The 22,662-nt window shown below is 46.0% G+C and overlaps 1 protein-coding gene across 2 annotated transcripts in view; it reads left to right on the top strand.

The window, feature by feature from the left end:
* spsb1 (splA/ryanodine receptor domain and SOCS box containing 1) overlaps positions 1-20,233 on the top strand; it is a 72,245-nt gene extending 52,012 nt beyond the window's left edge. For both annotated transcript variants that reach the window (XM_052105780.1, XM_052105779.1), the window contains exon 3: positions 19,128-20,233. In XM_052105780.1, the coding sequence (XP_051961740.1) occupies positions 19,128-19,276 (149 nt within the window). In that variant the 3' untranslated portion in view covers positions 19,277-20,233. The remainder of the gene's footprint in view (positions 1-19,127) is intronic.
* The last annotated feature ends 2,429 nt before the right edge of the window (positions 20,234-22,662 follow it).

Raw genomic sequence — 22,662 nt, 5'->3', positions numbered from 1 at the left:
CTATTTTTCGTGACTGAAAGAAGTATGTTAAAGGTGAAGCATGTACTTCCAGTGCCACTAGCATCACCAAACAGTAATTGCATAGACTGATCAATATAAACCTTGAATTCACTGTGAGTGGCTTTGGATAAAAGCTTCTGCCAAATAAATACATTTAAACCTTGTTCTCCTGTAGAAACCCTATGAAGTTTAGCCTCTATCAGCCAGTCTCACCACTACACTATGCCTCATACTCACACAGCAGTGAACTTTGACATTAAATATGAAAGATTACATGCATTGCAGTTTAACGTTTGAAACTGAAATGTGATGACAAACATATTTATAGCAGACATTATAACAGACACAGAGATTTAATTTTAGGTTTATAGGTCAAATGTCAGTTATCTCATAGCAGGGGTGGACTATGTCATGAGTTGTCAAAGTGTATTCATAACTTCCGTTGATTAATGGAAAGAATTACAGTATAGGGGTTTCATGAAACCTAGCCAGGGTATAATGTAAGATCAAAATGATTTAAACAGAGTAGTAATGTTTCATTTTGTCAGGTTATCATGAGACCAGGTTAAATAAGAGGGCTTATCCTTATCCTGTCTATGTTGCCCATGTGACCCACTTTTCCCTCGATTAGAAATTCTTTAGCTAATAGTACTTTAACCCAGTTATTCACACTTAAGGGACAGACATCATCTGGTTGTACTATTTCCGCAGATAGAGCCAGAACAGTTACAGTCAACTTACAGCTATATATTCTTTATTCCAAAATAATTATATCCTATGACCGGACTAAATCTGGACATATTTGCCATTCATATGATTGACATAAAACTCTTGCTCTCAAAACTTGTAGAAATTTGCAAAAAATTCAAAAAAATTGTAACCATGATTCCCCCGTCTGTCGCTCACTTCGACGTTGTGTCGAAGAAGCGACACTAGGGGTCTCTCTTGAGCACCGAGTATGCCTCTGAACTATGAAAAAAGGCCAATGAGAAGTTGGCAGACAGTATTTGCATACCCCGCCCCCGGACATACAGGTATTTAAGCGGGCAAATACGTATTTGCCCGAGTTCATTCAGAAATTTTCTTCGGAGCCGATGGTAGTGCATGCAGTCTGCTGCGAGTCACACAAACCAGTTCCTGCCTTTTTCCTCTGACGCTCTGCATGCTGTTGGATTGACAGCGCGTAACAGCAGCTTTCTCCTTCTTGCATGGCTGTGCATTCTGCCCCTGGGTGCTTCGAGAAAACTAGAAAGAGTTATTTAAAAGAGTGATTTTCTTTTAAAGAGTAATTTCCTCTAAAAGAGCAAAATACAGCGGTATTGAACATCCTTTTCAAGACGCGTCATTGTAAAGATGCCTTTCCGCCCCTGTGTTGTTCCTGGATGCGTTAGAGTGCATTCCGCTTCAGACGGCCACAGGCATTGTCTCGTGTGTCTGGGCAGCGATCACACCGAGGCTGAGTTTGTGGATGGTTCATGCTCTCACTGCGAGAGCATGACCATGGCAACGTGGCGGTCGTGGCTTGCTTTCAATAGAAAGCAAGCCACTCCAGCCACCCCCGCATTGCTCCTTCTTCCCACGGGATTGAGGATGATCTGGCTTTCGCTGGAAGCGATCTGGGGATGGCAGCGGGTGCAGCTACGCCGGGTACGCCCTCTCGGACCACACGCCCCCCCGGCACTCTCGTTGACTCCCGTCCGTGCTCGAGGTAAAAGCGGCTCGCCTCACAGTCAGTATGCCTATCCTCTCGAGCTTGAAGTCGATGAGCTTGCCGCTGCATTGGAGAGCGCGGCATCTGACGCGGAGGACTCCCCTGGGCTGCCGCTTTCGGGCCAGCATCAGAGTCCGATTCGCAGATGACCGACATACTTTCCCAGACCGCCGCTAGCGTGGGGCTGGATTTGAACCCTCCATCCTCCCCACAGCCATCGTGATTGGATCACTGGTTCCTGGGGTCCGGGCGCTGCTCACAGCCTCGCCCCCCCTGCACGATGGGTGGAAAACACCCCTCTCCACTCCTCACAGTGCCACTCGCTCATCCGCTCTCGCTACCCTCGACGTCGGAGCCTCTGCCATCGAGGGTAGCGAGATTCCCAAGGTGGATAGGGCAGTTGCACTCCACCTATGCCCCGGAAATGCCCCGGAAACCCTACCACCTGGCGGGGTTGCCCTGTGCTCCCCTCCAAGCCCTGTAGGACAACATCCTCGCTTACCGCGAAGGCCTACAGCGTCGCCAGACAGGCCGCTTCCGCCTTGCACGCCATGGCCCTACTGCATGGCCCTGATCCCGATGTGCTGCAGGAACTGCGCTCAGCGACCGACCTCACCCTTAGAGCTACGACGGTCACAGTGCAGTCACTCGGGCAGGCGAGGGCCAACATCGGACCTCCTCCTCAGTCAAGAACCTGTCCCCTGCCGGGCGCGCGAAGCAAGGTAATTGCTTTGAGTTTTTTCTCAGCACCAAAGCCTCAGGACGCACCCTTGCCTCCCGACACCACATTACCTGCTCTGCCCCGCTGCTCCGCCGCGCCGGGTACGTCAAAAATACTCGTCCTTGGTGCCCCTAGCACAGAGTTTGGAGGCGTGGCTTTCACTGCCCAACCCGTCATGCTGGCTGGGCCGGACCATTCGACTCGGTTACGCAATTCAGTTTGCCAGGCCCTCGCCCCCTTTCACGGGTGTCCATTTTTCCACAGTACACAGCGAACATGCCAATTCCCTGTGCTCGGAAATCGCTACTCTTTTACTCAAAGACGCGATAGAGCCTGTCCGTCCAACCGAAATTAAGAAGGGTTTCTACAGCCCTTACTTTGTTGTACCCAAGAAAGGTGGCGGCTTACGACCGATCTTGGACTTGCGAGTTTTCAACCGGGCTCTGCTCAAACTCCCGTTCAAAATGCTCTCGCAAAAACATATCCTGACTTGCGTCCGGCATCTAGATGGTTCACAGCGGTAGACCTGAAGGACGTGTACTTTCACGTCTCGATTCTGCCACGACTTTGACCTTTTCTACGGTTCGCGTTCGACAGCCTGGCGTATCAGTACAAAGTCCTCCCCTTCGGCATGTCTCTGTCCCCTCGCGTCTTCACGAAAGTTGCAGAGGCAGCCCTTGCCCCGCTCCAAGAAGTCGGCATCCGCATACACAACTACCTCGACGACTGGCTCATCTTGGCCCCCTCACGAGAGTTACTATGCGTGCACAGAGACCAGGTGCTCAGGCATCTCAGCCGTTTGGGGCTTCAGGTCAACTGGGAAAAGAGCAAGCTCACCACGGTTCAGAGCATCTCTTTTCTCGGCATGGAGTTAGACTCAGTCTCAATGACAGCATGTCTCACCAACGAGTGTGCGCAGTCAGTGCTGAAATGCCTCGCTTTAGACTCGAGGCCCGAGACGAGCATGGCCAAGTGAATCACTTGCGCCTAGCGCCCTTTGCCTCAGCTGAGGTAAAACCGTGCACCTGTTTCTCCCAGGAGATCCCTTCTCTCGGATCCCTGGATGATTCCTCCCTAGCCCTTGTGGGTCCGCAGTTCAGCGGAGGAATTCGCCGACCCAATCCACTGCGGGTACTTAATCTACCCTGTACTGGAATAGGACTCTCCCTGTGTGTATTATCCGCGGTACGGTCCCCTTACAAAAGTGGACCGTGTTTTCCTTAGGCAGTCCCTGGCTGCCCTCCGGTCGCCGTGTGGTAGCAACTCCCCCCTCCCTGAGGCTGGATCTACCACCACGCCACTTTCCACATGTCGCCTAAAGAGCCCATGTGATGTATTCACCACGCTTACCTCCCCTTTCGGGCAGGTGTGGTCTCCGCAGGGTCTTTTCCCCCTGAAAGTATATAAAACTGGGTAAGACCCCCTTCCCTTGATGCATGTAAGGGCCCCACGTATTCACCACGCTTACCTCCCCTTTCAGGCAGGTGTGGTCTCCGCAGGGTATTTTCCCCCTGAAAGAATAGAAAACTGGGTAAGACCCCCTTCCCTTGATGCATGTAAGGGCCCCACGTATTCACCATGCTTACCTCCCCTTTCGGGCAGGTGTGGTCTCCGCAGGGTCTTTTCCCCCTGAAAGAATAGAAAACTGGGTAAGACCCCCTTCCCTTGATGCATGTAAGGGCCGTGATTTCTCTATGCGAGAAACATGGAGAGAAAAGAGGCCCAGCCAGGCTTGGCCTGTTCCCAGGTTGGCAAGCATCACCTTGTTCCCCTCGTCAGGGTAACCAGAAGTATTCTGATGACTTTATGGGGCATTGGGGAAGGGTACGTGCAGTCTGATACAGCTGGTCGCGTTTTTACACGTAAGAGTACCTGCCCGCTTGTGTATCAGCAGTTCACATACACGGCTCAGTGCATGGCACGATATAATTGGGACACCTAGTGTCGCTTCTTCGACACAACGTCGAAGTGAGCGACAGACTGGGAATGTCTAGGTTACGTATGTAACCTCTGTTCCCCGATGGAGGGAACGAGACATTGTGTCCTCCCTGCCACGTCGCTGAGCCGAGCCACTGTTGTGGCCGGACCATTTCCGGCTCATCAAAAAATCCTGAATGAACTCATCGTATTTGCCCGCTTAAATACCAGTATGTCCGGGGGCAGGGTATGCAAATACTGTTTGTCAACTTCTCATTGGCCTTTTTTCATAGTTCAGAGGCATATTCGGCACTCAAGAGAGACCCCTAGTGTCGCTTCTTCGACACAACGTCTCGTTCCCTCCATTGGGGAACGGAGGTTACATATGTAACCTAGATGTATTATACTGTATAATACAGTATTTACTGTAAAAGTTTTGGACATGCCTACTCGTTAGTAGAAATTATTATTACTACTCTATTTTCCACATCTTAGAATAATAGTAAATTCATCAAAACTGTCTTATCTTATCTTATATTTTAGCATTTTCAAAGTACTCACCATTTGTATAAGCATTCCCTCACTATTCATTTAAACTTTATGCTGGTCACATATTGGCTACTTTTCCTTCATGATTCTTGCACAATATTTAAGGTTCTAAATACAACATATTTCATTTAAGAATAAGCTTTTAAATAAAATAAGTTTTTGAAGATCATGAGAAACATAAATTCAGTCAAGTGTGCCCAAATCTTTGACTAGTAGTCTATATGTATACTGGATGTAGGGACTACAGTGCTATGTCTTAGGTATAAAGTGTTTTGTATTCACACTATCACAGAGGTGACTTTAAATTTTGGTGTAACAGATGCTATTTGCACCCTGGTGCAAATAATGGTATATGCTATTTACACCCCAGTGCAAAAAGTGGCAGATATTATTTGCACCCCTACCCTGGTGCAAATAGTGTAGGGTCAGATACTATTTTGCATCCCATATTTAAATACTATCATACGGTATGGGCATCACTGCGGTGTGTTTGTTGTGTTTATTTAGAGTCCCACTGTAACGGTTACCCTGTCTTGTTTCACTGTTCCCTCTTGTTTACCATTTTCGTCACTTTTTGCATTCCTTAGTTTTCACTTTTGTCCCTTATGTAACTCCATAGTCTCTTTGTTAGCGTTCGTGTTTTCCGTCATTGCTTTCACCTGTCCCTCGTTAACTTGCCACTTGCCTCTGTTTCTTCCCTCGTTATCTTGTTTGGTGTTCTGTTTGTTCATTGGCCCCTTAGTTCTATGTCATGTATATATATCCTGGTTTTTGGTTTAGTCCCTGTCTTTCGTTGATTGTATGTGACGTTTCATGTTCGTGCCTATGTTACTCCGTGTCATTCATGTTCGCTCGTGGTTACCCTGTTCCCTGTCAGTTCCATCCGAGGTTACCCTGCTGTCTGTCGTTTCAGGTTTACCCTGCCCACTGTGGATGTTCTCTGCCCAGTCACTCCTGAACCCCTCCTGTGTTAAATCCAGTATTTCTAGTTTGTGTTTTTCCCATCGTGGATCTTTTCATTTGTTCCTGAGTTTGTTTACTTTGTGTTATCACGAATAAACTGCGTTTGGATCCTAAACCCCTGTCTGCCTTCTCCTGCTTCCCGCAGTCATTACAGAACGAAAGACCAAACAATGGATCCAGCGGTTCTCCGGGCAAGCTGCCGCCTCCTGGACCTGAAGCAAGGAAGCCGCCCGCTGGAGGATCACGTTAGGGACTTCCTGATCCTAGCGTGTGCCACCGACTTCCCTGACTCCTCCCTGGTGGTATTTTTTAAGAATGGCCTGTCCGTTTCGCTCAGGGAGCGATTGCCACCGGCGACACGCGGCTGGACGCTCCGTGATTTCGTGGCGGAGACGCTGCTGGTATGCGGCTCGCCAGCCACTCCGGTCAGTGAGGAAACCCCCATGCCTGTCACCGTCAACGAGCCAGCACGGCCAACTTCGTCCGCCCGAAGGAGGAGGAGAAGGAAGGCTTTCGCCTCTCAGCCCACGCCTGCCACGGTCAGCGAGCCAGAGCCCACGCCTGCCACGGTCAGCGAGCCAGAGCCCACGCCTGCCACGGTCAGCGAGCCAGCGCCTGTAGCCTCTACCGTCCCAGAGCCAGCGCCTGTAGCCTCTACCGTCCCAGAGCCAGCGCCTGTAGCCTCTGCTGTCCCAGAGCCAATGCCTGTAGCCTCTACCGTCCAAGACCCAACACCTCCCAAATCTCTCGAGTCTTCCAGGGCCCCTCCTCTTGAGCCTCCCAGGGCTCCGACTCTCAAGTCTCTCGAGCCTTCCAGGGCTCCGCCTTCCGAGCCTCCCAGGGCTCCGCCTCTCAAGCCTACCAGGGCTCCGCCTCTCGAGCTTTCCAGAGCTCCGCCTTCCGAGTTTCCCGAGCTTTCCAGAGCTCCGCCTTCCGAGTTTCCCGAGCTTTCCAGCGCTCCGCCTTCCAAGTTTCCCGAGCTTTCCAGAGCTCCACCTTCCGAGTTTCCCGAGCTTTCCATAGCTCCGCCTTCTGAGTTTCCCGAGCTTTCCAGAGCTCCGCCTTCTGAGTTTCCAGAGCTTTCCAGAGCTCCGCCTTCTGAGTTTCCCGAGCTTTCCAGAGCTCCGCCTTCTGAGTTTCCCGAGCTTTCCAGAGCTCCGCCTTCCGAGCCTCCCGAGCTTTCCAGAGCTCCGCCTCCCGGGCTTTCCAGAGCGCCGCCTCTCGAGCCTTCCAGGGCTCCACCCCTCAAGTCTCTCGAGCCTCCCAGGGCTCAGCCTCTCAAGCCCCTCTAGCCTTCCAGGGCTCCGCCCCAGAACCTCCTGAGCCTTCCACGGCTCCGCCTCCCGAGCCTCCTATGGCTCTTCTCCCCGAGCCTCCTACGGCTCCACCTCCCGAGCCTCCTAGGGCTCTTCTCCCCGAGCCTCCTACGGCTCTGCCTCCAGAGCCTCCTACGGCTCTGTTCCCAGAGACTCCAGAACCTTCTATAGCTCCGCCTCCCGAACCTCCTACGGCTCCGCCTCCAGAGCCTCCTACGGCTCCGCCTCCAGAGCCTCCTAGGGCCCTTCTCCCCGAGCCTCCTATGGCTCCGCCTCCTGAGCCTCCTACGGCTCTGCTCCCAGAGACTCCAGAGCCTCCTAGGGATCTGCCTCTAGAGCGTCCTACGGCTATTCTCCCCAAGCCTCCCAGAGCTTCGCCTCTGGAGCCTCCTGCGGTGCCACCGCCCTCGGCTCCACCTCCTGAGCCATCCTCGGCTCCGTGTCCTGGGCCTTCCTCAGCTCCGCCTCCTGAGCCTCCCTCAGCTCCACCTCCTGAGCCTCCAGAGCCTCCCTCAGCTCCGCCTCCTGAGACTCCCGAGCCCCCTACGGCTCCGCCTCCAGAACCTTCCAGGCCTCCGCCTCTAAAGCATCATACGGTGCCACCTCCAGGGCCTTCCAGGGCTCCGCCTCTAGAGCCTCCTACGGCGCCACCTTCCTCGGCTCCGCCTCCTGAGCCTCCCTCGGCTCCGCCTCCTGAGCTTCCAGAGCCTCCCTCAGCTCTGCCTCCTGCTCCTCCAGAGCTTTCCATGGGTCCGCCTCCCTTGGCTCCGCCTCCTGGGCCTCCAGAACCTCCCACAGCTTTGTCTCCAGAGCCCCTCTCAGCTCCGCCTCCGGGACCTGTCCCTGTCCTGAGGCTGCCTCCCAGGCCTCCTGGACCTGTCCCTGTCCGATGGCCACCTCCCAGGTCCCCTGAACCGGCCTTTGCCTTGTGGCCAGCTCCTGGGCCACCCAAACCTGTCCCCTTAGTGTGGCCTTCTCCCAGGGCCCCTGACCTAATCCCTGTCCTGTGGCCTCCTCCCAGGCTTCCTGACCCTATTCCCGTCCTGTGGCCTCCTCCCAGGCCTCCTGACCCAGTCCCTGTCCTGTGGCCTCCTCCCAGGCCTCCTGACCCTGTTCCCGTCCTGTGGCCGCCTTCCAGGCCTCCTGACCCAGTCCCTGTCCAGTGGCCTCCTCCCAGGCCCCCTGACCCGGTCCCTGTCCTTGCCAATTGGCCACCTCCCAGGCCATCTGGACCGGCCTCTGTCCTGGGGCCACCTCCCAGGCCCCCTGAACCGGTCCCTGCTCTGCGGCCATCTCCCAGTCCACCTAAACCCGCCCCTACCCGGTGGAAGCTCCCCAGGCCACCCGACCTGGTTCCCAGCACACACCCCCAGAGACTGCTTATCTGCCCTCTTGCCCTCCTTGGTCTGTCTCCGTGTCCCTTGTGCCTCCCGTGGACTGCCTGTCTGCCCCTTGTTGCCCCCAGGACTGCCTGTCTGCCCCTCATTGCCCCCAGGACTGCCTGTCTGCCCCTCGTTGTCCCCTGGACTGCCGGTCTGCCCTTTTGCCCCCAGTCATTGGTCATTTGTTCTTCCTGTTTTTTGTTTTTGTTGATCGTCTGGTATCCGATCCTTGGGGGGTGCTATGTAACGGTTACCCTGTCTTGTTTCACTGTTCCCTCTTGTTTACCATTTTCATCACTTTTTGCATTCCTTAGTTTTCACTTTTGTCCCTTATGTAACTCCATAGTCTCTTTGTTAGCGTTCGTGTTTTCCGTCATTGCTTTCACCTGTCCCTCGTTAACTTGCCACTTGCCTCTGTTTCTTCCCTCGTTATCTTGTTTGGTGTTCTGTTTGTTCATTGGCCCCTTAGTTCTATGTTCATGTATATATATCCTGGTTTTTGGTTTAGTCCCTGTCTTTCGTTGATTGTATGTGACGTTTCATGTTCGTGCCTATGTTACTCCGTGTCATTCATGTTCGCTCGTGGTTACCCTGTTCCCTGTCTGTTCCGTCCGAGGTTACCCTGCTGTCTGTCGTTTCAGGTTTACCCTGCCCACTGTGGATGTTCTCTGCCCAGTCACTCCTGCACCCCTCCTGTGTTAAATCTAGTATTTCTAGTTTGTGTTTTTCCCATCGTGGATCTTTTCATTTGTTCCTGAGTTTGTTTACTTTGTGTTATCACGAATAAACTGCGTTTGGATCCTAAACCCCTGTCTGCCTTCTCCTGCTTCCCGCAGTCATTACACCCACATACACACTACATTAACCCCTAAGCCTAACTTTAACCTTAGAAATAATAACCTTGGTTTTACTACAGTAACCATGGTTTCTCCATGGTATTTTTGTAAATTTACAGTAACCGCAAAATTAACCGTGGTTAGTATATTACCAACAAATTACTGTACTATCACTGTGGTTAATATCTTTAAAACTATGGTTCCCCTTCTGTCACTCACCGCTTCCCTTTATACCCGTATGTCCGGGGGCGGGACATGCAAATTCTGTCTGCCAATTTCTCATTGGCCTTTTCTCAAATCCAGAAGTATGCGAGGCTCTCAAGAAAGACCCTTTGTGTCACTACAATCGACACAACTTCTCGTTCCCTCCATCAGGGAACAGAGGTTACAACAGTAACCATGACGTTTCTGCCAAAAAACATAGCTATTAAAATATGAGTAATATGCCATATGCACACAAGCAATGCCAAGCCGCAGGAACAAGTGCGATCGACAGCAAGGGTGGAGCTAGGGGGTGGCCGTGGCCATGGACCGAAGCATGGCTACCCCAATGGCAACCCTTCTCACAATTGCCATTTTGTCATTTTTTTTCTTGGGCACAGTTTCGTGTTTTAAAGGTGAAACCGTCTCTGAACAACTGCAACACACAGGAGACTCAGTTTTTCTATCCATGTGCCTCTGCTTTCTAGACCAACAACCAGCAATAGCTGCCCTGTGTGTCAGATGCTTTTAACACAAGGGTGCTTATGTTGACACTCTGTTTTAGTTTTTAGATTTTTAAGCCTTATTATTTTGGCTTTTTTTTTTTATCACTGATACACTGGTATTAAGTGCAAAAGTTGCAACAGATTGCTGAGTGAAGTGCCTTGACCTGCTGTGTATAAATTTTCCCATAGCAGCAGCTGAAGTTGCCCATTATTAACGTTAGTGTTTTCTTGTGATTTAAATTTTAAGTTTTAGGAATTATGGGTCTCAATGTTATGTTTAAAAACTCAACAGCCAAATGCTAATTTTTATGGGACCTTTGACAAAATTATTTTACTGGGTAGATTGATTGCAAACACAGGATATGACAGATTGCAAACACAGTATATGACATGATAGTTCAGTGGCTGAGAGTAGCCTACCCCTCAATAAGTTGATATACCTTTAACAAAAAATTTAATAAAATTAAAAATAAATGAGGAGATATAATGTATTACACAAATCAAATGTGTGAGAAATTCTCATGCACATTGAATGTTAAAGAACTACGATAAAAAATTGTGAATTCTTGACTTAAAAGGAGAAACATGTTTTGAGAACTGGCCAACAACAGCCTTAAGTCATGCTGTAGATGTTTTATGCATGCTTAATTACATTGATGTAATTAAAATTCAATAAAAGTTTTGGGATTAAGACGTCATTGAAGGATTTTTCACTGTCACATACAGTACATTTAGTGATCTATGTGCTCAAATGGCAATCACAAACAGTAAATACTAAGTCTGAAGCAATTTTGATGTAATTTAATCAAGCTAATATGCATTACTGAGAACCACTAAAGCCATTGTAAAAGAATGAAAGCTGTATAGGATCCTCAGAAACTGTTCTGCGTAATAACTGTGTATGCCATGTTTATGATTTCCCTAAGTGACCCCTGCGACATAATCAACAATGCTCTGTCTGTAATAAATTCACTGACTACAGTAATTCAGATATATGTAAAAACAATTATTCTGGTCTTACATAAGGTCATATTAAAGAATTGTTAAACTCCTTATAAAAACAAACAACAACAACAACTACACTATAATTTATAATCAAACCTCCCCAGTGTTCTATGTCATGACATCTGGATCTTAAAAAAAAAAAAAAACTTTTCCTGAACAATCCAGAGTTCACTCAAATTCTTGTCAGATATCTACAAATTTCCAAAAATCTCCAGTATGATCTATGATATGGTAAAGCAAAAGTACTGTTAAGTAAGATTGGATTCTAAACAATTAGAGTGTTCATATTTACAGGACTGATGCCTTCTGTAGGATATCAGAATGAGCATTTTCAAAGTAGTTTTTGTATGAGTATTCCCTCACTGGTAAGAAATGAATGTAAGGCAGCTAACTGGCAAGATGGTGTTACTATAACACTTCTAACTTAGTGTGACAATAGCTCAGCAGTTTTCAAAATAGACCAGCTTTCCTAATGTTTTTTTTTTTGTTTTATTGGTTGTAATTATCGTTAACATTTCTATTACAATTTTATTCTGAATTTTCCCCTTTAAACTACACTAGGTAACTTTGTTTTGTTAAAAAATAACTAAATGTTATAAATGGGAGAGTGCAACAAAATCCATCTTCCAAACCATGTCTTTATGTTACCCAAATACACTTTGATAAACCTATAATAATTATATCTAATATCTAGATATTATATTATAAATATTTTAGAGCTGTCGATGGATTTCGTGAGAAATTGCATACATCATTCGCCCATGCGTGTTGATGTCATATCCGAAAATAAGATCCGGCTACCGTAGTGTGCATGTGGGAGTAGCTGAAGCTGAAAGTTTGTCACAATGAATTAGAAAAATGGACCACGGATCATTCAAAATGGCAAGCCTCCAGGGAATCACAGGTTGTAAAAACAAAGAAACCCCAAACATAGCGGAGTCTACAAGCAAAAAGGGAAAGCAACAGAGTCCACAATAAATGTGTGTGTGTAGTGAAATACAATAATTATACTGTAATCGGTGCAGAACTCTTCACTTGCAAGCTCATGTTTGTATTTTTCTTTATAATGGCAATAATTTATTTAAATAAATCCTTTAGTCTTAGGCTTGCCAAGGGCAAGTGAGTCTTGAAATGATGTTGACCACTGGTTGGCAACAATGACAATCTGTAAATTATTTACTACTGTGGTCTATTTGGCCAGAATATCCAGCAGTTATAAAAACTTTAAACTTTGTGTCACACACCAAAGATGAGATAGTCACAATGTCGGGGAAAAAACTGCTTTATTGGCAGAATGGCAAAAGTACAAAGGGGCAAATCCAGAGAAGCGTAGTAATGGGGAGCGTAAGGTCGAAGCCGGGAGATCAGAACAAAACAAAGGGGCAAATCCAAAGAAGTATAGTAAAGGGAAGCGTAAGGTCAAAGCCGGGAGATCAGAATACACAGAGACAAAACAAGAGAGTAGTTTAAACAGGGGAAGCTAGCGAAACACTAGAGCTGGCAAAGCGAAGGGGAAACTAAACAATAACCAACAACTGTGGGGAGAAAGGGCAGGGTATAAATAGAGGAATATAACAGTGCAGGTGAAACTAATATTCCGGTGATTGGGAGCGAGTGTGAGAGCTAGAGGGGGCGGGGTGAACTTGGGGATTAGCGTTCGTTACAGTACTTCCCCCTCTGCTGTGGACGGCTCCGGACGGCCGTGCTCGGTTACGAGGAGCGCGACCTCTGGGAAGTGGTGCGGGACGATCGGGATGCTGGCGATGGTAATCAAGCTTGAGAGCTTGGTCCAAGACATCCCTCGACTGTACCCACGACTGTTCCTCAGGTCCGTAGCCCTCCCAGTCTACCAGGTACTGCAACTGGCCACCCCAACGTCTGGAGTCTAACAAGGACAGTATATGCGGGATGACCCACGACATCGAGTGGTGGAGGGGGTGTCTGGGATGCAGTGGGCGGGAACATGGGGCTGTAAAATACGGGCTTAAGAAGGGAAACATGAAACACAGGACAGATTTTGTAGCGGGGTGGCAAAAGTAATTTATATGTGACAGGGTTAATTCTTTGTACAATTTTAAAAGGGCCAACGTACTTAGGGCTCAGCCTCTTGGACGGGAGACGAAGACGGATGTCTCGGGTCGACAACCACACACGCTGGCCCGGATGGAATAGAGGAGTGGGTCGGCGTCGGCGGTCAGCCTTGGATTTCTGGGTCTGAGTGGTGCGTTGTAGACGGTCATGGGTGGCTCTCTTTGGACTGGGCACAGACTGGACAGGAAAGGACATAGTCGTGGACGTCGTCCTTGAGTGAGGGCCACCAAAACTTCTTGGTGAGCAGCTCGGTGGAATGGGTGATACCCGGATGGCCGGAACAAAGGGAAGTATGGACCCACTGCATAAGCTGAGGGCGAATGACGGTAGGTACATACATCTTGTTGGGGGGGGTCTGAGGAGGCGCGGGCTCGTTACCTTGAGCCCGTAGGATGGCCTCCGTCAATTCCCACCTTACGGGGGCTACGACACACGATGTGGAGAGGATAGTCTCTGGCTCCGAAGGGTTCGAGCCGTAGCTGAAGAGTCGAGAGAGAGCATCAGCCTTGGTGTTTTTGGAGCCTGGGCGAAAGGTTACGGAAACATTAAAATGAGTGAAAAACATGGCCCACCTGGCTTGTCTGGGGTTTAACCTCTTGGCCGAACGAATGTACTACAGGTTCTTGTGGTCTGTGAAGACAACGAAAGGGAACTTAGAACCCTCCAACCAATGACGCCATTCCTCAAGGGCTAGTTTAATGGCTAGCAACTCTCTATTCCCGGCGTCATAGTTTTGCTCAGGGGAGGACAGTTTATGGGAGTAGAAGGCACAAGGGTACAGCTTAGCGGGGGTACCGTGTGGCTGTGAGAGTACCGCTCCCACCCCCACCTCAGAGGCGTCCACCTCCACCACGAATGGGAGAGTTGGATCGGGTTGCTGGAGAACAGGGGAAGTGGTAAATGCGTCCTTTAGAGCCCGAAAGGCCTGTTGTGCAGGAGTGTTCCATGTGAGGGACTTCGGGTTACCTCGTGTCAGAGTCGTGAGGGGTGCGGCGATCTTACCGAAGTTTCGGATGAAGCGCCGGTAGTAGTTGGCGAAACCCAGAAATCATTGGAGCTCCTTCAGCGTCCTAGGTTCTGGCCAGGACAGGACTGCGGCAACCTTGTCGGTCTCCATCTTCATCGTTCCTGCAGACAAGACATAGCCCAGAAAGGAGATGGAGGAACGATGAAAGGCGCACTTCTCTGCCTTAACAAACAAATGGTGCTCTCTGAATCTCTGTAACACCCTAGAGTCGTGGTGGGTGTGTTCAGAGAGTGAGGAGTGAATTAAAAGATCGTCTATGTAGACGACGAGGAATTGGTCCAGCATGTCTCGGAAGATCTCGTTCATAAACGACTGGAACACCGAAGTGGAGTTTGCGAGGCCGTACGGCATCACCAAGTATTCGTAGTGCCCCCTGGTGGTGATAAACGCAGTTTTCCCCTCGTCCCCCTTGCGAATGCGCACGAGGTTGTATGCGCTCCTGAGGTCAAGTTTAGTGAAAATCTTGGCCTTGCTGACTTGCTCAAGGGCCGGCTGGATGAGAGGCAAGGGATAGGTGAACTTGACCATTACCTTGTTCAAGGCACGGTAATCGATGCAGGGACGAAGTCCTCCATCCTTCTTGTCCACGAAGAAGATGCCAGATGCTACTGGGGAGGTGGATGGTCGAATTTTGCCGAGACTGAGCGCCTCGTCGATGTAGTCCTCCATGGCCTTGGTTTCAGACAGCATTAAGGGGTATACTCTGCTTTAGGGAGCGGGGACCCCGGGAGGAGGTCGATGGCGCAGTCCACACTACGATGTGGAGGGAGGTTGACCTGGGTCGTTCCGAATACATCAGCATAAGAGGAATACTCCGGGGGAATGGAGACCGGAGATCTCACCTCGGGGCTCTCTACGGAGGTAGAAAAAACAGGAAGGGAAATGCAGTGGGATAGACAATGGTCAGTCCAGCGCAATAGCTCCCCCGTGCGCCAGGAAATATGGGGGTTGTGAAGAGATAACCAGGGGTGACCCAACACTACTGGGTCCCTGGGTGACTGAACAATAAAAAGCTGGATGGTCTCCTTGTGGAACAAGCCTACTTGGAGGGACAATGGCATAGTTCTGAAGGAAATAAAACCCGACCCGAGGGGTGCTCCATCCAAAGCATTCACCTTGAGAGGTGGCACCACCGGGCTAAGTGGGATACCCAGTCTTTGGGCCAAGTTATCGTCCAAAAAATTCCCCGCTGCCCCAGAATCCACTAGGGCTGGGGTAGAAAAGGAGACATCATTAAAGGTCAAACCCACAAGGAGGCAGACTTGTTTCTGGGTAATGTTAAGAATGACGGATGTCCTAACCTGGCTTCTGGAAAGAGAAGGCGGAGGACAGACCGGCATGAGGCAATCCGGTGACCCGGTTTGCCACAGCACAGACAGAGACTCTGGGTCAAACGTCGAGTGCGCTCCGCAGGGGTTACTGGAGCGCGACCTAGCTGCATAGGTTCAGGAGTGGAAGAGCTTACGAGAGGTGGGGGGGTTTGATGAGTTGGAACCCACCGTACGCTCTTGGAGGAATGAGGGACTACGAAAAGTGCGATCGCGTAGAAGGTTATCAACCATAATGAGAGTTGAATATACTCCTCCAGCGACAGTGATTCTCCTCTACAGGCTAGCTCCATCTGTAGTTGGCTACTCAAACCCAGACGGTAGACTGTAAGAAGAGCGGGGTCGCTCCACCCGCTACCAGTGGCAAGGGTGCGGAAATCAAGTGCATAATCGGCGGCAGTGCATGACGCCTGTTTAAGAAACACGAGGCGGCTGCCCACATCTCTACCAGCTGCAGGGTGATCAAATACCACGGCTATCTGGTGACAGAATTGGTCGTAGGAAGCAAGAAGTGGGCTATCGGCCGTCCACAATGCGGTGGCCCATTGTCGCGCTTTGCCAGTGAGAAGGGAAATCAAAAAATGAATTCTCTCACTGTCAGAGCGTAAAAGGGGGTGATACTTCATATAGACAGTGCACTGCATTAAAAAGCCTTGGCAAGCGTCCGAAGAGCCATCAAACCTCTCAGGAGGTTGGAAACTCACGGCGCTCGGAAACACGTTGGGAGCATCAGCGGGTTCAGGGACAGACACAGGTGGAACAGGGTTAAACTGATCAGAAAGAGCATGTACCGTCTGTAGTATCTCCTGTATCTGCTGCCCCTGGGATGTGAGCACTTGGTCATGTCTCCCAACAGTAGATCCTTGGGCAGAAAGCGCCGCACAAATCCGCTCTAGCAAGCCTTGAAGGTTTTCCATGGGATCCATTGTGACTATCTTTTGTGGGGTTGGTTATTCTGTCACACACCAAAGATGAGATAGTCACAATGTCAGGGAAAAAACTGCTTTATTGGCAGAATGGCAAAAGTACAAAGGGGCAAATCCAGAGAAGCGTAGTAATGGGGAGCGTAAGGTCGAAGCCGGGAGATCAGAACAAAACAATGGGGCAAATCCAAAGAAGCGTAGTAAAGGGAAGCGTAAGGTCGAAGCCGGAAGATCAGAATACACAGAGACAAAACAAGAGAGTAGTTTAAACAGGGGAAGCTAGCGAAACACTAGAGCTGGCAAAGCGAAGGGGAAACTAAACAATAACCAACAACTGTGGGGAGAAAGGGCAGGGTATAAATAGAGGAATATAACAGTGCAGGTGAAACTAATATTCCGGTGATTGGGAGCGAGTGTGAGAGCTAGAGGGGGCGGGGTGAACTTGGGGATTGGCGTTCGTTACACTTTGCCTAACTTTTGTAATGACATTTATTTCAAAACATCAATGTTTCCAATAAGTCAAAACAACAGCATTATATATGGCACTTACCTGCCCAGATTACATGTTTTCAGATATCCATCTTTTCCTTTCATTTGTTATTTATTTTTTCATTCACTCTGATATCCTGTATCCTTGTGTACACCGATACCTTGAACCACATTAATTCTCGTTGAGGAGTAGAGCCAAACCACAGCCAAAACAATATTGTTAAGCAAGACGCATGTAGTTTTATTTTTTTAACCGCTGGAGGGCCAAATGTTACATAGTGTAGCTTTAAATAGCTAAAATGTAGTCAGTTACTTTTGGTAGTAGATTGCAGTGTAGCTACAATGTAAATAGTTTTAGAGTAACTTTGAATGTCGAAGACTCCAAAAGGACATAAAAGCAGCTTAAAAGTAATTCACGAGACCCCAGTGGTTTAATCCATGCCTTGTGAAGCGATAAGGTAGGTGTGGGTGAGAAACAGATTAATATTTATGTCCTATTTTACTATAAATTATCCTCCATGCCCAGTAGATGGCGATATGTACAAAGAATGTGAATTTCCAAAAACAAAAGAAGAATGTGAAAGTTAAAGTGGAGATTTGTAGTAGAAAGGGACATAAATATTGATCTATTTCTTACCAGCTCTTATCAAATGACTTCCGAAGACATGGATTTAACCACTGGAATCATATTGAATACTTATGCTGCCTTTATGTCCTTTTTGGAGCTTCAAAGTTCTGGCCACCATTCACTTGCATTGAATGGACCAACAGAGCTGAAATATTCTTAAAAAAAATCTAAGGGTGAGCAAATGGTGAGAAAATTTTAATTTTAGGTGAACTATCCCTTTAAAGTGCAGTATTTTTAAGTTAGAAAATGCTTTTTTTCACCTTTGTTTGTTTTTGTTCCAAACCATTTGCCTTATGACTTCTTTGGATACTGAACAATACAGTGAGATTGATATACTGAGTTGAAATGTGCAACTGACCATCGCAGTCTGACCTTTTAAACTTATAAACAAGAGACAAAACATCATATGGTCTGGGGCTAGTAAACAAATAATGACCTCAGGATAAAGGAACTGAGAATAAGAAGGTCTCTCTTTTGCATTTAATAGGCATTAGAGAAAACAGCCTAATATAATTAGCAATTATTGGTCAAGGGCAGGAAAACACATTTGTACACATTCAGACAATCATGTAGTTTCCAAGGAACTGGTAAAGCTCGGTTTAAGGCTTTAGGCTTTCTGTAGACATTTTCTGTGAATGATTTTGAAATTATGACTCCAGAAAGCACACAGGATACAGTTGTTTTCTCTTTCAGAATGATATTACTCTATTTTCACACAGTGGCTTTTTTTTTTTGTTGGGAATGCGGCCACATGGAATCCTGTACAGAGCCATGGGTTAACACACAAGTAGGAAAAAAAAAAAACATTTTATTCAAGTGATGGGAAAAATCAGCACATTATTTACAGGATGACAGTAAATGTTTGTGAATAGAGGCTATTGTGATGGTAATTAATTCAAGAAAATATGTGGCCAAGGTGAGATCATGTTTCTGAGGAGAGAGAACAGAGGGCATGTTTCTGCAAACAGGATCACGGTTCACTGCGGAGATTTATTTTGTGCTTTTCAAAAGGGGAACACAGTCTTCTTGGGACATGAATCTTAAAAAACATTAAGTGTTCATTTCAAATCAGGCCAACAACAATACCAGCAAATGAGGACCTCAGAATAAGTTCATTTGAGGTATTTGCTTTTAAACTCTAAAGGCCTGTTTCACTGTGGTCGAATGCACCGTGTAAGTGGCACGTATTTTGGCACCAATATTAACAGGTTGCAGCATTCACACTGTCCGCAAAAGATGCACGGCACTGCGTAGCAAAAACAGAGCGGAAAAAAGAAAATGCACTATAAACCTAATCATCTGCAAAATCTTTTGCAACATAGACTTTTTTGAATCAACATAAAACAATGGAGAAAACGCTTCACCCATTTAAAAAAAAAAAAATACATTTGTCAAGCTTTTCGACCTTCTCTCGGTTTAATTTCCGTGAACTTCGTTTAAAAAAAAATAAGGCTGGGCATAGAAATGCATGTGCTGTTTGACTTCAAGCTCTTCAGACATGTTTTGTAATTTGTGTTCTCTGTTTTTTGAGCAGCTGTGATGTGTTCTCCAGTGTTGAAGTCAAGATCACCTATACCGAGACCAAGTCCAGTCCAGAGTGTATTAAGACCGAGACAAGACCAAGACTTTGAGTGGTTGAAATCAAGTCGAGACCAAGACCAGACCAGTGAAAGTCCACACTGAATGACACACGATAAAAAGTGGAACATGCAAACCATAGGCACTCCTCAAATTTATCTGAAAGATCCACATTCCCATAAAAACACCCACAGAAAACAAATGAAGATTCCTCTTCATTCAGCTATTTTAATACCATATATACAGTATATATATATGTGTGTGTGTGTCTATGTCAGTATACCATGATAAATGTCTTGATAAAATTATCTAAAGGCATTGCAGAGGTGAATTTTATGTGTGTGAGTTTTCCTTAGTGTTTGTGTGTATTTGTTTGCTCATATAAAATCACTATCCCACATAATCATCAAGAACGTGTCCATGTTTTCTGTCTGTCTTAATAGCGTGAACTCGTAATGTTTGAAATTCGGCTATGCAAATAACGTAAGTAAAATAGGTACACTGTATGATGAGGTCACAGATGCCAAGAGTGCTCATTGGATAATGAAAAACTAACAAATTTGTGTCTTTTCCAATTTTTAGATTTGTTCTTGAAAATTAATTCTTGCAATGGCACAGCAAATACATTTTTAATAATTTATTTATTTACTGTATTTTCAGGAAATAAAGTAGCACCTGACTATAAGTCGCACCGGGGTCAAAATTGCATTGTTGATAGAGAAAAAAACACATAAGTCGCATTAACAGAAGTTGGATCCGGGAGCAGTCGCCTGGCCTCCATTCACCGGTTCGCATTCTGTGAAGATTACAGTACCTCAGAATCTACACATCGAATCACTGTGTTTTTGGACTTGTTTAAAACAGGAGAATTATCTTTTAGTAAACATATGTAACAGTTTCATGAGAGAAATGCAACAAGCAAGACACATCTTTTCATAACATCTGTAACTCTATGCTGTGCTCAAATAAAACAGCTTTTAGTCTTTGAGTAAAACATTAAACCTGTTGTATTCTATTAATTAATTCAGTTCACTGACTGAATGTTTTTACTACAAGTGTGATGCATACATTTGTGGGCATGTGAAGAGCTGCGTTTGACTGGAGTTTGTTAGAACAATAATGTTATGATGGACAAAATATTTAAATTGATTGCATCAAATATTTTTTAATGGCAAATATACTGAATTGGCAACTTTAAAACTCTTCTACCATCTCTATGCCTTCACTAAAATACTGGTAAAAAACTGTATTTATTTATTTTGAGGAATTTGATAATTTTCCATGGCACACCAGACAATCTTTCATGGCACAGTAGTGGTTGGGAAACACTGATTTAGATAGCCAAATTGTATTACAGAAGATCAGTCTGACATCTCTCAGACAGCCACAGTTTCTTCTCCAGTCTTAATTTCAATTTCTTAACAGTAACAAATATGTCAAATTAGGAATGAGTAAAATTATTGATTGCATTTGAAGCAGGAAGTTTTACATCCAATCACAGTAATGATGTTAACAAATAAATCAGATAATGCACAAGCAATTTAGTGATATCCCTGCAGTTGTGATCTTGACCGGTTTTGAAATAAAATCCAGATTCCTATTTGTCTGAGACCAACACAAAAATGAGTAAAAATCGATGTGGTCAACTTCAAAAAGTCAGACCTCGAGTACTACAACACTGGTGTTCTCTGTAGTTAATATCGCTTTAGTAACAACATATCGAGTTCTCTCTTGAACGCCCCATCTAGTTAGTAGGGTGTGTGAACTGCTGCTCTCATGCACTCTCATGAACATGCACAGGAAAGCAACAGTTGGAAACGTTTTTCACTAAATAATAAATTTGATTTTGGTTTGTGATCCACCTCCTCGTATAATTTAGATTTCATGACCATCAAGTTTGTATTAGTTCCCAGTAGCTCACCCAAACAATCAATTTATAATCTATAGCTTTTATTAGAGGAAATACTCAAAATCACCTTATTTTCTGTATAGTGGTGCAGCTCTGTTAAATAGCAGCATGCATTTCTGCAGTTTGATGTTGCAGTTCCGGTACGCTTTAGCGCCACTATGCTTCCCCTATGTGTGGGGTTTGAAACAGGCCTAAGTTGTGTCAATACTGAAAACTGCACAAAGGAAAATGCCAAAGTCATCATCAAGCTGAGGTTCCCTCCACCTGTGAAGTTTGAAAGATTTGCTTTGGAAAGTTCCCCCAGTATATATTAAAGTCACATGAAAGAAGCCTCCACTGTATAAGAAGTCCCAAATCTGTACATTATGTGTTTGACACTATAGGGATATTTACAGAATTTATTGTGTGTAAAACAACAATGAGATCATAGATGTCTAAAAAATTTTAAGTCAATTAATTACCCTGTCCAACTTGACATGTAAATAGTAATTTAAGACACTGAAGCTTAAAGAGTACAAATGCTTAATTACTGTACTTAAGTACAATTTTTGACTATCTATACTTATAATGTCGCACCATTATAAATGCAGTACTTTGACAGTGTCTTTAATAAAGTTTGTAGACCTACTTACTAAAATGAAAGGCTAATTCTTAGTATAAAGGAGTTGAATGTTGCAGACATATTTACGAGAATCAAGAGGTTTATTTTGGGAGCGTTGTTTCCCAGAAGGCCTGTTGTGGTTTGGCTGCTAATTCCTAATAAGATGGTCTTTCCCTTCTCTGAGCTCACACTGAACTGCACTTTCAAGAACCCTGCTGCTGTGACTATGTCATTATGATATTTATGAAACACAGTTTGCTGTTACTATAACTAATAATTTGCCATTTTGGACGTCGATGATCATTTAGTAGGGTTCAAACATCATTTTCACAAAAGAAAAACTGTTAAAACGATTCTATTTTGCATTCCCCCAGTTTCAAATCTTATTGTTATTGCTATAATGTATGAAAATTACTGGTTCCCATGAGTTTGTGCAAAACGTGATGATCCATGTTATCCAGCATGAGTGAAATGGCGTTGTTATGAGATGAGGTTTTTAAGATGTATATAATATGCAGGTTTTAATGACTTAAACGTACCTCCAATTAAAGCTTGAAACTAAACCATAACCACTACTGTTCTAAAAGCAAATGAGAGGTGAACAAAAAATCCTTAAGACATCCTTAACTTTAACCAACACCTAAACCTAACCGATAATGTCCAAAAACAAAATGATAAATGAAAAGCACATTCTGAAGCAAGAACATCGTTTAATGTCACTTCTATGACTCACACTTCTCACATGTCAGCTTGCGTGCTTGGACTGCAGTTTTCTGAGTACTAGGTCCAACACTCTATGAGGTGAGCTACTGTGGAATCTAACTATATTGGAATAAGTATGTATATATATGTATATAAATATGTAGCTGGGTCTGTGGTAGAAGTGTTAAAATGTAATGTATCTTTTTCCAAATGATGGATAATAGTAAAAGTGTTTCGATATCATAACATAGCAGTGTGTGACTAATAGTGCATTAAATA

This window comes from Xyrauchen texanus, chromosome 35 (assembly GCF_025860055.1).
Source record: "Xyrauchen texanus isolate HMW12.3.18 chromosome 35, RBS_HiC_50CHRs, whole genome shotgun sequence".
Taxonomy (NCBI): Eukaryota; Metazoa; Chordata; class Actinopteri; order Cypriniformes; family Catostomidae; genus Xyrauchen; species Xyrauchen texanus.
This window is presented reverse-complemented; position numbering and strand designations above follow the sequence as displayed.